Source organism: Panulirus ornatus, chromosome 46 (genome assembly GCF_036320965.1).
Source record: "Panulirus ornatus isolate Po-2019 chromosome 46, ASM3632096v1, whole genome shotgun sequence".
Lineage (NCBI taxonomy): Eukaryota > Metazoa > Arthropoda > Malacostraca > Decapoda > Palinuridae > Panulirus > Panulirus ornatus.
In genome coordinates this window covers 10,462,624-10,480,829 of record NC_092269.1, presented here as the reverse complement: position 1 = coordinate 10,480,829, position 18,206 = coordinate 10,462,624, and the positions used below count along the sequence as shown (strand labels likewise).

At 39.4% G+C, this 18,206-nt stretch overlaps 1 protein-coding gene across 1 annotated transcript in view; it reads left to right on the top strand.

Annotated features, from left to right (window-relative positions):
• LOC139763133 (uncharacterized) overlaps positions 1–10,840 on the top strand; it is a 49,210-nt gene extending 38,370 nt beyond the window's left edge. The window contains exon 5 of the mRNA XM_071688827.1: positions 7,268–10,840. Within this exon, the coding sequence (XP_071544928.1) occupies positions 7,268–7,303 (36 nt within the window). The 3' untranslated portion in view covers positions 7,304–10,840. The remainder of the gene's footprint in view (positions 1–7,267) is intronic.
• The last annotated feature ends 7,366 nt before the right edge of the window (positions 10,841–18,206 follow it).

The following is an 18,206-nucleotide window of genomic DNA, read 5'->3' as shown; positions in this document are numbered from 1 at the left end:
CATTATTGCGTGGCAGCTAGAGACTGAGTGTGAACGAATGGGGCTTTTGTTGTCTTTTCCTAGTGCTACCTCGCACACATGAAGGGGGAGGGGGATGGTATTCCATGTGTGGCGAGGTGGCGATGGGAGTGAATGGGGGCAGACAGTGTGAATTGTGTGCATGGGTATATATGTATGTGTCTGTGTGTGTATGTATATATATGTGTACATTGAGATGTATAGGTATGTATATTTGCGTGTGTGGACGTGTGTGTGTGTATACATTGTGTATGGAGGTGGGTTGGGCCATTTCTTTCGTCTGTTTCCTTGCGCTACCTCGCAAACGTGGGAGACAGCGACAAAGCAAAATAAATAAATAAATAAATAAAACATTTATAAAGTGATAAGGAAAATCAATTAGACAGTGGTCATTTCATAATGGAAGGTTATGAAGAGGTCAAAATGTTACAACCATCACTCATGTGGGAAAACTTGGTTCTCATGTTTTGATGTTTTGGCTTGCTGTTGTTGATATTGCATCTTTGAGCACGGCAACAGTGAGCTGGAGAAGAGTGAAGTCACCATATTGGCAAAGATTTTGGGTACAAAATCAAGCAGGAAGAAGGAGACTTTTTAGTCAGAACACACCAGGAAGTGGCTCTGCATTGTGTAAACAAGAAAGGATGAATTTATCGCACTATGTCAAGTTTGTGCTTAGGATTTTAGCATTGCACATGGAGGACCTGAGCACGAAAAATCAGCATGGCAGAAAGTTCAGGGAGCAATTGTGACATTGGACAGCACTTTCATTAGCAGACCGATTACTCAATCATCAGAGCAGAAACTTTAATGACTAACTTTTAAATTGAACATGATATTGCATTCATTGCTTCAGATCACAAGAATGACCTTTTCAGAGTCATGTTTCCAAACAGCTCTGTTGCTTTGAAGTTTGCCTCCCAAAGAACCAAAACAATATTCATAGCGAGGACTCATGGCCAAGAGTCCAAAGGTATGTTTACTTCCATTTCTCCATTTGATGTTTTCATAACAAATCTAAGTCTAGTCTAGATTTGAATTTTTTTCATACATATTCACCATTTTCCTCGTTAGCGAGGTAGCATTAAGAACAGAGGCCTGAACCTTAGAGGGAATATCCTCACTTGGCCCCCCTTCTTGGTTCCTTCTTTTGGAAAATTAAAAAATGGGAGGGGAGGATTTCTACCCCCCTCGCAGTTGCCTTCTACGACATGCAAGGAATATGTGGGAAGTATCCTTTCTTTCCTATCCCTGGGATCAGATTTGAATATGAATCAGTATAAACAATAAAAAGCATATCAACTACCTTAGTTCCATATTTTCCAGATTTTGCTTGGAGTTCTGATATGTTTCAATCAACACTTCTATCAATTCTGGTATGTTGTCCCCATCGTAAATTGTTTGCAAGAAATCATCGATAAGCTAGTTAAGAAAGAAGGTTATGGCTTTAAAGTTAATGTTTTGAAGCCAACATACTATGGTCATATGTGAATCTAAAACTCCAGTGAAGGTTTCTATAGATTTATATGGAAAACTACAGCAGACAAAGGATAAGGTGGTTAGATGATATAAAAGAAGTAACATTTGGTAAGAAAGGAAGTATAGGAACATTGGTCATAGCTACAAGGGATAGGGAAAAAATGGCATGCCATACTTGCCAACCCATACCTTGTTGGGGGAGGCACATTGATGGATTGGTTGCCGCCATTGATTCATCCTGTTCATGGTCAGCAGCAGTCTCACAATTTTCTTCTCAGTTAATGCCCGATAGCCTGGGTTATACATTTGTGTTGCATGGCAACGTACATTTCTGGATTATGATTTTTTTTTATTTTTCATTAATGTTAACACGTGTCCTGCTGGAAATTGCTTCCAAAAAACAATCTACTGGGAGAAACATCTTTCAGCTTCTTGACTATGTCATAACAGAAAATAAGATGCCATGGAAAAATGCCATTTGTTTTGCAGCAGATAATTCAGCTGTCATGATGGGAGAGGAGAATGGGGTAGGTGCACTTGTAAAGAAAAAAATCCAGATACTTTCATCATGGGGTGTCTGTGTAATCTTCTTCATCTTTCTGCTGTGAAAGGAGCTAGCCAGCTGCCATTTTCATTGGTGGACTTACTTGTTCCTGTTTATTATTACTTGGAGAAATCTAGCAAGTGTGCCACAATGGGTTCAGGGAGGTTCAAACCCTGTGTAATGTTGAACAGCATGCGGTCTTGAAACGTGTGTACTTGCTGGCTCTCTTTGGAAAGGGCACTGAACAATGGAAGCCTTTGAAACAGTACTTGTCCAAAGAAGCAGAGTCCACAGGTAAGAAAAGGAATTTTGACAATGACACTTAAAGGAGTTGAAGAAACAGAAGGTCTCTACAAGTGGTAGTTGTACCAGACTTCAAGCCAAAACTAGTAAGGTAACTCCCTCTTTCCTGGGAAAGAGCAGTGCTGTTGAGACCTCATTATGCTAAATGTCTGCCTTCATCCTCTCAAACAGCCTGCAGTGCAGGACAGGCTTCCTCTAAGAAGACATATTTGCCTTCATCTCACACGGCTATTAGTTTAGGAGTGGCTTCTGAGAAGACATCTGTACTTTCATCTTCACATACAGCCAGTAGTGCAGGACAGGCTTCTCATGACCAGCAATGCAGGACAGGCATCCTATAAGAAGACATCTCTTCCTTCATCCATAAAAAAGACTGGGCAGTGTTAACACAGTGGCTGCTTCTGTTGGGGTATTATTTGCTGGAACAAAGACAAAGACATCAGATTGGGGAAGAGCAGTGTGGTTTCAGAAGTAGTAGAGGATGTGTGGATCAGGTGTTTGCTTTGAAGAATGTATGTGAGAAATACTTAGAAAAGCAAATGGATTTGTATGTAGCATTTATGGATCTGGAGAAGGCATATGATAGAGTTGATAGAGATGCTCTGTGGAAGGTATTAAGAATATATGGTGTGGGAGGCAAGTTGTTAGAAGCAGTGAAAAGTTTTTATCGAGGATGTAAGGCATGTGTATGTGTAGGAAGAGAGGAAAGTGATTGGTTCTCAGTGAATGTAGGTTTGCGGCAGGGGTGTATGATGTCTCCATTGTTGTTTAATTTGTTTATGGATGGGTTTGTTAGGGAGGTGAATGCAAGAGTTTTGGAAAGAGGGGCAAGTATGAAGTCTGTTGGGGTTGAGAGAGCTTGGGAAGTGAGTCAGTTGTTGTTCGCTGATGATACAGCGCTGGTGGCTGATTCATGTGAGAAACTGCAGAAGCTGGTGACTGAGTTTGGTAAAGTGTGTGAAAGAAGAAAGTTAAGAGTAAATGTGAATAAGAGCAAGGTTATTAGGTACAGTAGGGTTGAGGGTCAAGTCAGTTGGGAGGTAAGTTTGAATGGAGAAAAACTGGAGGAAGTAAAGTGTTTTAGATGTCTGGGAGTGGATCTGGCAGCGGATGGAACCATGGAAGCGGAAGTGGATCATAGGGTGGGGGAGGGGGCGAAAATCCTGGGAGCCTTGAAGTATGTTTGGAAGTCGAGAACATTATCTCAGAAAGCAAAAATGGGTATGTTTGAAGGAATAGTGGTTCCAACAATGTTGTATGGTTGCGAGGCGTGGGCTATGGATAGAGTTGTGCGCAGGAGGATGGATGTGCTGGAAATGAGATGTTTGAGGACAATGTGTGGTGTGAGGTGGTTTGATCGAGTAATTACGTAAGGGTAAGAGAGATGTGTGGAAATAAAAAGAGCATGGTTGAGAGAGCAGAAGAGGGTGTTTTAAAATGGTTTGGGCACATGGAGAGAATGAGTGAGGAAAGATTGACCAAGAGGATATATGTGTCGGAGGTGGAGGGAACGAGGAGAAGTGGGAGACTAAATTGGAGGTGGAAAGATGGAGTGAAGAAGATTTTGAGTGATCGGGGCCTGAACATGCAGGAGGGTGAAAGGAGGGCAAGGAATAGAGTGAATTGGATCGATGCGGTATACCGGGGTTGACGTGCTGTCAGTGGATTGAATCAGGGTATGTGAAGCGTCTGGGGTAAATCATGGAAAGCTGTGTAGGTATGTATATTTTGCGTGTGTGGACGTGTATGTATATACATGTGTATGGGGGTGGGTTGGGCCATTTTTTTCGCTGTTCCTTGCGCTACCTCGCAAACGCGGGAGACAGCGACAAAGCAAAAAAAAAAAAAAAAAAAAAAAAGACAAGTGTCATTGCACTCACTGAAAGGGATACATCTGATACTTGTAACAAAGCAGCTTCAAGCAGTATAGACAACAGAAAGAGCTTCCTCTGAAGCTACATTGATTGGAAGCAGGAAAAAGGCTGATTTGTCTTCCAGTGCAGACTGTTTGGCAAGTGTTTCTATGGACAAAGCAAGACCTAATGATTACAACAAGCTGTATTGTATGTTTTTCCTTAAACCATGCCTTTATTCAACAAGCTTAATCTTGAGCTGCAAGAATAAGCACCAGAGATCTATGTTTTACCTGAGAAGTTACAGGTGTTCATACAAGAGATACTGCTCCACTTTGTGAAGCCATCATTTATTGCAAGTTCTCCATCACCTGAACAGTGCAGTTATAGAGAAAAATGCAGTCAATGACCAGATGAAGATTTCACCTTGGGGAATGATGTTTTGAATTTTTTCAACAAAAGCATTCTCATCAAAACAGAAGGAAGATTTCTTTACATTAGTCAGGAAGTACTTTGTTTGTGATTATGTGCTCAAGAAGTTCTCCATGAAGATTGAGTTAATTCAGAAAGCAAATGTTGCTGACCCAAGGAAGAGAATAGATTCAAAGTTTGCATCAGTGCTCTACTTTGTGAAGAAATTCCGCTTCATGGAAGAGCAGTTAGATTAGCTTGAACTTGAATTTGCTCACTACCAGCTAGAACAGCTTGAAGGTGTATTTCCTGATCAAAGAGCTGAGTTATAGGTGGCCATTTCACAACTAAGAGACATCATGTTTGCTATCCTGTCAGTTGCTCACAGAAATTCTACAGATGAGAGAATTGTCAGTCTGATAAGGAAAAACTCCACTGAATTTCACCCTAGTCTTGGCATACAAACATTGACAGATTTCCTCACATAGAAAGTGTATAGCTGTTCTATAAATACAGTTGCCATCAAATGAAGTTTAGAGAAAGACTTCTGGAGAAGTGCAAACAGGCAATCACTGCATATAACAAAAAGCTCTCTAGCCAGGACTGAATATTTGTGGATAAACAAACATTAGAACCTCTGTTGACATAGTTTGAGGATCAAAAATGAAACGTATATTTGCGTGTGTGGACGTATGTATATACATGTGTATGGGGGGGTTGGGCCATTTCTTTCGTCTTTCCTTGCGCTACCTCGCAAACGTGGGAGACAGCGACAAAGTATAATAAAAAAAAAAAATATATATAACTGACTAGGTACTTTGTTGGTTTTAAAGTAAACAATTATGGACTATCTACATGTAGATAAATGAATGGAGATAATAGCTTGAGCACTAGGCATCACAACTTCCTGTGCTGAAAGTGCAGCTTGTATTGCATGTGGTTGTAAGTTTCGTTCTGCAAAATTCCCTTTTTTTCTTTTTTCTTTTTTTTTTACTCAAAATTCCGTATTTTTGCCATCTGCGTTCCTTTTCTTTGTTTGACAAGGTTGGCAGCTTTGATCTTGATCAACCCTATCACATGCCTTCTCAATCTGTTTTTCGAAATATTTCTCACACATTCTTTAAAGGAAAGACTTGATCCACACATCCTCAACCTCTTCTGACACCACACTGCTCCTCACCAATCTGATGCTCTTTACTTGCCTTCACCTTATCAGTCAATACCCTCCCATGCATCTTACTAGGTATACTCAACAAACTGACTGTCAGTAGAACTGCTGTCAAGTTATATTCCCAAACATAAGGTACTTCATGATTTGCTTTTGAAGTGAAATTCTTTTTGTGTAAAAATCTGAGTTTGATATGTAGCTGAGTTTTTTTTTATTTTGTAAGGTAGTTCAGGAATGAATTTTGTAAATTTATTTACTCAGGCATTGAGAATATCAGTTTATTATTAATTCACAGTAATGTTATATGCCAAAGTGAACTGTTTTAAGTGTTCCTTATCTGGTATAATTGACAATTGGCACAGTATTTTAAAGAAAGTTATCCAATACTGTATTTGAAATATTGCATGACATTGGCATAGTTCAGTTTGGTAATGGATAGGTTGATGAGGGAGGTAAATGCTAGATTTTTGGAGAGAGGGATGTGTATACAGTCTATGGTGGATGAAAGGGCCTTGGAAGTTAGTCGTTTGATGATGATGCAGAGGTTGGTGACTGAATTTGGAAGAGTGTGGGAAAGGAGGAAGTTGAGAGTAAATGTCAAAAAAGCAAGGTTATAGGGTTTAGCAAGGTTAAAGGACAGGTTAGTTGGAATTGTGAGCTTGAATGAAGAAAGCTAGGAGGAAGTGAAGTGTTTTAGATTCCTAGGAGTGGACATGGTAGCGAATGGAACTATGGAAGTGGATGTAAGTCATAGGATGGATGAGGGGGTGAAGGTTTTGGGAGTGCCAAAGAATGTGAAAAGAGTGGACATTATCTGGGTGGGCAAAAATGGGTTTGTTTGAAGGTACAGTAGTCCCAACAATGTGGATGCAAGGCATTGTGTGTAGATAGAGCTGTGTGGAGGAGGGTGGATCTTTTGGAAACAAAATGTTTGAAGACAGTATGTGGTGTGATTGAGTAGTTAATGAAAGGTTATGAGAGAGAGAGAGAGAGATATGGTTATAAAAAGTGTGTGGTTGAGAGACCTAAGGAGGATTTGCTGAAATGGTTTGGACAGATGGAGAAAATGAGTGAGAAAAGATTGACAGAGGAGACATGTGCAAGAAGTAGAGGGAAGAGGGAGAATGGAGTGACCAAATTGGAGTGGGAAGGATGGAGTGAAAATGATTTTGAGTGACTGAGGCCTGAACATGCAGGAGGATGGAAGGTGTGCATGGGATAGAGTGAATTGGAATGATGTGGTATACTGTGATCAATATCCTGTTAGTGGATTGAACTGGGAGATGTGAAGCATTTGGCATAAATCTTTGAAAAGTCTGTAGGGCTTAGTTGAGGATAGAGAGTGGTTATTTCAGTGCATTACAAATGACAGCTAGAGAATGGATGTGAGCAGAAATGGCCTTTATTTGTCTGTTCTTGGCACCTTTTTAGTAACTCGGGAAATGGCTATGTAGTATGAAAAATTAATTTAATTTTATTTTATTTTTTCAGGGTCACTTCCGTCACATCCTGGAAAGTCACCAGTGATTAGAGCACTCTCTTCTTTTCACAAGTACCTGCTCTAAATTTAAGATGTAGTGGCAAAAAACAGCTGGCAGAACATTTACAGAATGGTGTTGAAGAACAGCTTGAGGGATATTTACAAATCGATGAATATTATATATTTCTGGTGAGTAGGATGGCGCTCAGTGGAAACTAGACAGTGCAATGAATACAGTATTGGACATTTCGAAAGACAAACCAGAGGTGTTCTAAACGGGTCTTGTGAAGAAACAAGTTTTTCACTCTTGATCTCTGTATTCACTGTCATTATTTTACCATTAAAGATTATCAGAGCTGCATAATTGTTTAATGTTGTTAGTGTTTCATAGTTTAGTTATATCACAGTGTCAGGTTTATACCAACTAATCAAATTACTGGTCTGAAAAACCAATTATTACCATTAATTTTTTTGTACAGCTAATCTTTAGATAGATTATTTTCATTAGCACTTTCACATATTACACATGGCTATTATAGATTTAGGTTGAATAATTTTTTTTTTTTTTAATATATCCTGTAAATGTTGTGGATTATATGATTTTATGTACAGTACAGGTAGAATATGAAAAAAATCTGTTTATGAAAATTGTAAACACAAATTCTGTGGTCCAGCACAACCAGCATTTATCACCAACTCGAACTTTTGAGTTTCCAGAGTTTGCTGCTTAGTTTATTGTGTGCTGGCTGCCGTGGCCCATGTCAACACTTAATCATTTTTTGTTTTTGCTGCCAGAATTTGTTGGGTTAAAGCTTGTTGCCTCATTGTTCCTTGTTATGTTCTCATAATTTCTGCTGTAATAATGACATCTATAAAGTGTCCAAGCGATAGTGCTGGGTGTAGTGCTGAGAAGAGGAAGCACATTACACTTACCATTGTCAGAAAATGGAAATCTTAACAAAAATTATATAAGGATGTGACATTGCATCATTTGAGGGAGTCATCTATATATGATATCAAGAGGCAGCATATTAAGCTGTTAAATTTCTACCTCTAAAGTGAATTTATGAAGATTATTTCTAATCATAAACTGCATGAAGCTAGAAAGGCTGACTTTGATGGACATGTGTATGAGTGGTTTGAACAGCAGTGAAGTGAATGCAAAGCTAATTCTGGGTCATTTTTTTCGTGAAAAGGCTAAACAGTTACATCAGGCATTAAGAAATAGTAATCTTGTAACGTTACAACTGGATGGTTGCCTCCATTTAAGTTCATAGCCTTCACTGCCCGAAAATGTGTAGAGAAACTCTCGTCAAATAAACAGGCTGCTAAAAAGTATGCTGGCAAGGTATAATACATATGAAACCAGCCTCTTGTGAGCTTGCTTTCCAAGAAATATGCTAGCTGCAGCAGATGAAAATTCTGTTTCACATTAATGGAAAAAAGGAGAGATTAACTTGTTTTGCAAATGGAGCAGGCACACACAAGTGTAACTTGTTTTTTTGGTAGGAAAAAATGTTCATCCTCATGCCCTAAAAGTAATAAAGTTGTTTCTTGTGATTTACAGAAGTAATAAATGGGTCTGTATCACTAAGCAGCTGACCACTGAATGGTTTGAAAATCATTTTATCGTAGAGGCTCGGCAACACTCATAAAATGGCTTTACTGGAGGATTGCGAGGTTGTTGTTCTGGATTGTTGTCGTGCACAACCTAGTGCTGATGTGTTAGTGTTTAGAAATGTTTTTGCAACATTTTATCTTCCCAGCTGTACTTTACAGATCCAGCCAATGGATCAAGGAATTATTCACAATGTTAAGTTTAATTACAGGAGTGAATTCATGGGTAGTTTGGTAAATTTTGATTCATCTTCTGTTAAGCTTGACACGTTCAAGAGAAAACTCAACATCAAATATTGCATTTATTCACTTGCAAGGGCATGGCAGTCAGTAACAGTCAGCACTGATTCATGCTTGACATGAGTTATGGCCTTATTTAATGTTCATTGACCTTGAGGAAGACAACAGCTTTGAAGGTTTCGGTAAATCAGTTGAGAAGAGACAATAAGCAGATTTGTTACAAAATACTAAGGTATGAACTGTGAAGTTACCAAGATCATGTGTGAAGACATGGAATGGTTGCATTGCAACAGTAAAGCAACCATAGTTTCCCAGATGATATATGAAGATATATCAGGACAGTCTTGCGCTCCACAGAAGACAGACATGAGTACAGTGTTAGTGACAGTGAAGAACCACAGATCACCATAGACTGTGGGATGGCATTAGGGGAAGAGTACTTAATGTTTTAGAAGCATTGAAGTCTTATCATCCAGCAGGAAGTAATGAATGTATGTCATATTCAGGAGAAATTCATCAAGGAATAACTAAAGTTTTTAAAGCAAATGAAACTTCAAGAATTATTTAACCAGTCATCAAAGCATTGTTCATATCCAAAGAGTGACTTTGTCCTCTTCATCAGACCCATTGCCTGAACTCAATACTACCAAGCCACAGCTTATCTTTGGTGATTGTCCATGCACGTCAACACCAGCCCTAACAGTGGATGAAATGCCAGACTTGCCTCCTACTTCTCGTTTTGTCTTAACCTCAGATGTGCCTGATGCCACCCTCAGCACTTCAACTTGTATGTAACTGACTACCTCTGTACTTTTTGGAAGTGGAAACAAGGAAGGATTTGGTTTGGTTCTGAATGATATTTTCATTATATGTCTAATATTGTTTTTTGTATATAATCAGATACATTACATGCAAACAACATATAGAATTTCCATTAGGTATACACAACATTAAAGCTGCAATATGTTTAGACCACAATCACTCTATTTCTAAAATCTTAAAATTCATAATTTGCTAATTGGTTGGTCCCAGAGATCACAGATTTTTTATATTCTACCTGTATAATGTTTTAGAACCTGCTTCACTATATAACCATAAACTGTATTCTTCATTGTAGATGTACTTTTGATGTTTTAATGAGTTGTGATTTGTTTTGACAAATGTAGTGAACATGAGAAATGCAAGTGTGCTATGTAAAATGCATTAATTCCATTTGATTTGATGAATCTAAAGAATGTAATCTGGTACATAAGATATTTTCATGCCATAATCCAATAACTTTTTTTTGTAGCATTGAATGGGTTAGGGATAGGCAACTGTATTTATGAAATTATTTGAATTAGGTTTATGAATGAATGGATCTAGTTTACTGAATTTTATTGATTGCTAGTCTGATTGGAGGAGGATTATTACTGGAAGTATTTGAGGTGTTGGAAGGTAATAGGTGTATGTGATGCTTACCTCAGAATTTTTGAAGATAGCATTGTAGATTTGTACAAAAAATGAATAGGCTTGAGGTGCAAGACTTTTGTCCAGGATAACTCATAATGATTGATTGAACTCCTGCCCCTGGCCCTTTCTGCATTGGTAAGCTAAGTTGCTCTATTTGGTTCACAAAAATATATGGTGCATGTGCCCAGTCAGCCTCCTAAGGTACAAAATCAACATGCCATTTTGTAAACCCATACTGGATCACAATCACATTTCTCAAATAAATAGTTCAACTATGAATTTTTTGCCATTTAACCCTTTTTATGTTCTTAAGAATATTTCACCCTCAAATCCTGGTGAAATTTCAGTAGGATGGTTTGGAAAGTATATATGGTAGAAGGTAAAGTGATCATATGTCTATAGACCACATAAAGGAAAGAGGAGGAAAAGTGACAGAAATGATTACAGAGGAATCTCATTAGAATAGTTGACAAAATGTATGGGAATGGTGCTTGATCGTGTTAATAGGATTAGTGAATCCCAGATTAATAAAGAACAAAGGTCTGGATGGAAAGATGATGTACAGAGAGAAAATTTAGGATGTATGCAGCTTTTATGGATTTAGAAATGCATCTGACCCTACTTTGCAGTAGCTAGTCAACATTGATTAATCCTTGTGGCTTACTATAAGGAAACAAGAAAGAAATATTGTATAATCCTTTCACACCAGGAGCAATCTAGTTGTGGTAGTCTTGAGGCATGAGGACAAAATTTATTATTGCGTTTTATATATCCCTTAGAAATAAAAGGTGAAGAGATGCATATTTTTGATTAAGATTTGTGTGACATTCACGTTTACTCTAATTTCTAAGTTTTCTATCAAAATTTCAGTCAAGACATTTCAGATCATGGTACTTGGTTGCCTGTTTCCTGTTCATCATGTTGTTGAATGGAGTGAGGAAGCCTTTGTTCTTTTTTGTAGTCCTTTTATTTTACTACTTTTAAGGGGACTACATCTTTATCATTTATGTTAAGGTCAGACCATGTCACTTGGACCACGTGATCTGTGTAACCTGTACCTATGTGTAACTTTGAGAAGTTCTTACTCTGTCATATGCAATGAAACCCCTTTTTGAGTGCTCTTTAGAGCTTCTGTATAGGAAGTAGTGCATGTGTGAGAGTGACTGGTTGTATGAAGAGTGGTTTGAAATAAAAGTGGGAGTGCATTTTGGTTGTGTGATGTAACCATGATTCTTTAATATTTTAATGGGTGAGGCAGTACCTCACATTAGGGAGAAATAAGGATTGAGGTTTAATACTTCACTATTGGAAAACTCTGTGAGCATTATCACAGTTGGCATGTTGTCAGTTAAATCAGACAAAGAGGTAGATAGAATGATGGGCTGTTTCTTTATATGTGTAGAGTATGTGGAGCATTACAATTACTCATTTGTATTACATAGGGAGGGAAAGTTATGCTAATGGGGCCCCATCTTGCTTTCTGTCTTACAATCACCCTCATTACACTTTGTCATGCAATATTTTAAACATCTGTATGCTGTACACATTCACTATTTATTAGCTAAGTTTGATACATTTCTAACTGGCTCTTATGCCATAAAAGTACTTCTTTACTTATTTTATAGCAAGTATCTTGCTTAATCTCATATAATGGCTTGTGGTCATTCTATTCCTGCATCTTTTGAAGAATTGTTTGCTGCCTGCATCACCAAGCTGTTTTAAGAAAGGTGATCAAGTTTTGTAGGTTGTAGTTGGTAGGCAGCCAATGACTTGGGAGGTATAGTACCAGTACTACTTCATTGGTTGTCAAGTTATACTCCTCTGCTCCAGTTAACTGTCTTTTTTCTGCCTCACCTACACGTGGACTGCTGGCATTCTGTCCACAATTATACAAAATTTCTCCCCCTGTCACCCACAACACTTGACAACTCTTAACTTACACAGCTCATTCTTTGTAACTCAAGATTTCCTGTTGTGAGTGCTATGCACTAGCTCTGCTTTTTGGCAAAATGGTAGGAGCAATAGCTGGAAGTAGTAGGTAGGAACATTTAGGTAGAAGTAGTTTGTAGGAACATTAGATAGTAGTCAGTAGGAACATTAGGTAGGAGCTTCTGCAAACACTGTGCTAGACTGGCCCTCTGTCAGTGGTCTGTTGAGGGAAGAGGCACTAAAGGGTAAAAAGTGGCACTGAAGTCCACTAGGTATGGAGACTCTATTGCCATGGCCATCCCCTTGAAGGAGTTTCCGTTGGGAACAGGCATCACATGTAGATAGATAGTGATCAGGTCACCCCTCATTCTTCTCTTTCATGGTGGGCAGATTTAAAGCCTTTAGCCTTTCACTGTATTGGAATCCTTAAATCAGGTACCCCTTATTTTCCCCCCCTCTAGACTCTCAGTTCTTTGTGCTGTAGTAATTCTTTAGACGTGTTTTGTTCCAGGCCAGTTCCCAAAAAATGTTTCAGCATTAATGAATGAAATTGTCATATGACATTTTTCATTACTTTTTCTGTGTGAAATGGTACAAAAGTTTCTTGTCTGGTACTGAAATCAGATGAAACCAATGTTTTTATGAATAGGAAAATATCTTTTTTATTAAAAAATCATTGAAAATCATGCAGTGCATTATATATTAACTAGCCCACTTAATTCTGATACAGCCAAGAGATATTCAGAAACATTACCCATGCGTTTTGAATACAGTGAGTCAGTTGTTGTTCGCTGATGATACAGCGCTGGTGGCTGATTCATGTGAGAAACTGCAGAAGCTGGTGACTGAGTTTGGTAAAGTGTGTGAAAGAAGAAAGTTAAGAGTAAATGTGAATAAGAGCAAGGTTATTAGGTACAGTAGGGTTGAGGGTCAAGTCAATTGGGAGGTAAGTTTGAATGGAGAAAAACTGGAGGAAGTAAAGTGTTTTAGATATCTGGGAGTGGATCTGGCAGTGGATGGAACCATGGAAGTGGAAGTGAATCATAGGGTGGGGGAGGGGGCGAAAATCCTGGGAGCCTTGAAGAATGTGTGGAAGTCGAGAACGTTATCTCGGAAAGCAAAAATGGGTATGTTTGAAGGAATAGTGGTTCCAACAATGTTGTATGGTTGCGAGGCGTGGGCTATGGATAGAGTTGTGCGGAGGAGGGTGGATGTGCTAGAAAGGAGATGTTTAAGAACAATGTGTGGTGTGAGGTGGTTTGATCGAGTAAGTTATGTAAGGGTAAGAGAGATGTGTGGAAATAAAAAAGAGTGGTTGAGAGAGCAGAAGAGGGTGTTTTGAAATGGTTTGGGCACATGGAGAGAATGAGTGAGGAAAGATTGACCAAGAGGATATATGTGTCGGAGGTGGAGGGAACGAGGAGAAGTGGGAGACCAAATTGGATGTGGAAAGATGGAGTGAAAAAGATTTTTAGTGATTGGGGCCTGAACATGCAGGAGGGTGAAAGGCGGGCAAGGAATAGAGTGAATTGGATCGATGTGGTATACCGGGGTCGACAGGCTGTCAGTGGATTGAATCAGGGCATGTGAAGCGTCTGGGGTAAACCATGGAAAGTTGTGTGGGGCTTGGATGTGGAAAGGGAGCTGTGGTTTTGGGCATTATTGCATGACAGCTAGAGACTGAGTGTGAACGAATGGGGCCTTTGTTGTCTTTTCCTAGCGCTACCTTGCACACATGAGTGGGAGGGGGATGGTATTCCATGTGTAGCAAGGTGGCGATGGGAATGAATAAAGGCAGACAGTATGAATTGTGTGCATGTGTATATATGTATGTGTCTGTGTGTGTATATATATGTGTACATTGAGATGTATAGGTATGTATAATTGCGTGTGTGAACGTGTATGTATATACATGTGTATGGGGGTGGGTTGGGCCATTTCTTTCGTCTGTTTCCTTGCGCTACCTTGCAAACGCGGGAGACAGCGACAAAGCAAAATAAATAAATAAATAGATAAGTATATTATCCTAGGTATGTAGGCACATGCACTTTTCCATCTGTAGGGGAAAAATTAACAACTGTGTTGTTGTTACTGCTTTATGTAAGGTAAATCAACATGCAAGATAACGACAGTAATGCCATTTATTTCAACAAATTTACAAAATACGATTTTTTTTTTTTTTTTTTTTTTTTTTTTTTTTTTACCATTTTCCACATTGGTGAGGTAGCACTAGGAACAGATGAAGATATGGCTTCATTCACTCGCATTTATTCCCTAGTTTTCGTGTGTAATGCGCTAAAATGACACTTCCCAGTTTACTACCAAGCACCATTGACCTTTCTGTGGTTTTCCTTGGCCACTGTATGTACCCTGATTCAGTCAGTTGGCAGCATGTTGCCCCCTGTGTAACAAATCACTCCAATTCACTGTCTCATGCACATCTTACCCTGGAATCATAATCTTAACATGGTTTTCCAGTCTGCTTTCTAGAGTAAAGGCACAGTCAACAGAGTGTAGAGTATGAACGTCCATTGATGCACATGCTGTTGTCCTGTCAGAGTAGTGGTGGCGGGAACCATCTTACACTCTCCACGTCATACCTGCTGGTCTTGACTTCTTTTTAGAACAGAACTACCAGGCTACACATATCTTTTCTTGACACACACCATTCACCTCTTTCCTCATCTTTTTCATTCATTTCTTTTCTCTTGCCTCCACCTTCTGTCATTCAGCTACTCTCTGAATACCTGAGTATGGATTAGGAAAGTTTACATATGAACCCCAAAGACTGTGAATCCTGTGTGATCCTACGGCCTGTGAGAGTAATGACTCGTTCATATTGGTCCTTCCCAAGCCCTTACATCTGGTAATGAGGCTTTCTGCCTTCTCTTCACTGCTCTAGTCTTTCTACCAACCCTGATATGATTCAGCAACGCCTGGCAGATTGTCTTCTCTTTTTCAACCTCTGACCTCCTGCTGCTTTCTCTTATACATATCGCAGTCATTTGCACTCCCTTGTAAGTACCATCCAAATGCCTCTCTTTTCTCTTTCATTATGAACTTTACATCTTCATCCCACCACTCACTACCCCTTCTGATCTGCTCACCTCCCACCTTTCTCATGCCACATGCATCTCTTGCACATGCCATCACTGCTTCCCTAAATATCTCCCATTCTTCACCCACTCCCTCCACGTCATTTGCCATTCTAGACTCACTCTCTCCTGGTATTTTTTCACACAAGTCCCCTATCCAAACTCACTTACTCCCAGCACTCTCTCCTCCCCGACATTCATTATTCCTCTTTTTTTGAAAACCTCTACAAAGCTCCACCCTCGCCTCCACAAGATAGTGATCAGACATCCCACTAGCTGCCCTTCTCAGCAGGCTTACATCCAAGTCTCATTTACACGTGTTTCAGTTAATACATAAATCTCATAATGCCTGTTGACCTTCTCTCCTACTCACATGCGTATACTTTTGTATATCTTTTAAACCAGGTATTCCCAATCACCAGTCTTTTTTCAGCACTAATCCACAAGCTCTTCACCATTTCCATTCACAACACTGAACACCCCATGTACACCAATTATACCTCCAACTGCCACATTACTCACCTTCGCATTTAAATCACCCATCACTAAAACTCGGTCCTTTTCACCAAAGCTACTGACACTCGCTCAGCTGCTCCCAAAACACATGCCTCTCATGATCTTTCTTCTCATGACAAGTGTATAATCAAAATCTTTTCATCTACTTCCAGTTTTACCCATATCATTCTAGAATTTACTTCCTTACACTCGAACACATGCTCCCACAACTCCTACTTCAGGAGTAGTGCTACTCCTTTTTTAGCTCTTGTCCTCTCACCAAACCCTGGCTTTACACTAAGACGTTCCCAAACCATTCTTCCTCTTTACCCTTGAGCGTTTCACTCAGAGCCAGAACATCCAGGTTTCTATCCTCAAACATACTACCTGTCTCTCGCTTCTCATCTTGGTTACACCCACACACATTCAGACACCCCAATCTGAGCCTTTGAGAAGGATGAGCACTCCCCGCTTGACTGTTGTATTCTGTTTTAGAAATTGAAATACATTCACTCAAACATATTATCCCTGGGGATAGGGGAGAAAGAATACTTCCCACGTATTCCCTGCGTGTCGTACAAGGCGACCAAAAGGGGAGGGAGCGGGGAGCTGGAAATCCTCCCCTCCAGTTTTTACTTTTCCATAAGAAAGAACAGAGAAGGGGGCCAAGTGAGGATTTTCCCTCTTAGACTCACTCCTCTGTTCTTAACGCTACCTCGCTAATGCAGGAAATGGGGTGGTGACTGCAATGGATGAAGGCAGCAAGTATGAATATGTACATGTGTATATATGTATATGTCTGTTTATGTATATGTATGTATCCGTTGAAATGTATAGGTATGTATATGTGCATGTGTGGGCGTGTATGTATATACATTTGGGTGGGTTGGACCATTCTTTCGTCTGTTTTCTTGAGCTACCTCGCTAATGCGGGAGACCGACAAAATATAAATAATAATAAAAAAGATATATATATATATATATATATATATATATATATATATATATATATATATATATATATATATATATATATATATATATGGGAGGGTATTGATTGAGAGGGTGAAGGTATGTACAGAGCATCAGATTGGGGAAGAGCAGTGTGGTTTCAGAAGTGGTAGAGGATGTGTGGATCAGGTGATTGCTTTGAAGAATGTATGCTAGAAATACTTAGAAAAACAAATGGATTTGTATGTAGCATTTATGGATCTGGAGAAGGCATATGATACGAGTTGATAGAGATGCTCTGTGGAAGGTATTAAGAATATATGGTGTGGGAGGCAAGTTGTTAGAAGCAGTGAAAAGTTTTTATCGAGGATGTAAGGCATGTGTACGTGTAGGAAGAGAGGAAAGTGATTGGTTCTCAGTGAATGTAGGTTTGCGGCAGGGGTGTGTGATGTCTCCATGGTTGTTTAATTTGTCTATGGATGGGTTTGTTAGGGAGGTGAATGCAAGAGTTTTGGAAAGAGGGGCAAGTATGAAGTCTGTTGTGGATGAGAGTGCTTGGGAAGTGAGTCAGTTGTTGTTCGCTGATGATACAGCGCTGGTGGCTGATTCATGTAAGAAACTGCAGAAGCTGGTGACTGAGTTTGGTAAAGTGTGTAAAAGAAGAAAGTTAAGAGTAAATGTGAATAAGAGCAAGGTTATTAGGTACAGTAGGGTTGAGGGTCAAGTCAATTGGGAGGTAAGTTTGAATGGAGAAAAACTGGAGGAAGTAAAGTGTTTTAGATATCTGGGAGTGGATCTAGCAGCGGATGGAACCATGGAAGCGGAAGTGAATCATAGGGTGGGGGAGGGGGCGAAAATTCTTGGAGCCTTGAAGAATGTTTGGAAGTCGAGAACATTATCTCGGAAAGCAAAAATGGATATATTTGAAGGTATAGTGGTTCCAACAATGTTATATGGTTGCGAGGCGTGGGCTATAGATAGAGTTGTGCGGAGGAGGGTGGATGTGCTGGAAATGAGATGTTTGAGGACGATATGTGGTGTGAGGTGGTTTGATCGAGTAAGTAATGAAAGGGTAAGAGAGATGTGTGGTAATTAAAAGAGTGTGGTTGAGAGAGCAGAAAAGGGTGTTTTGAAATGGTTTGGTTACATGGAGAGAATGAGTGAGGAAAGA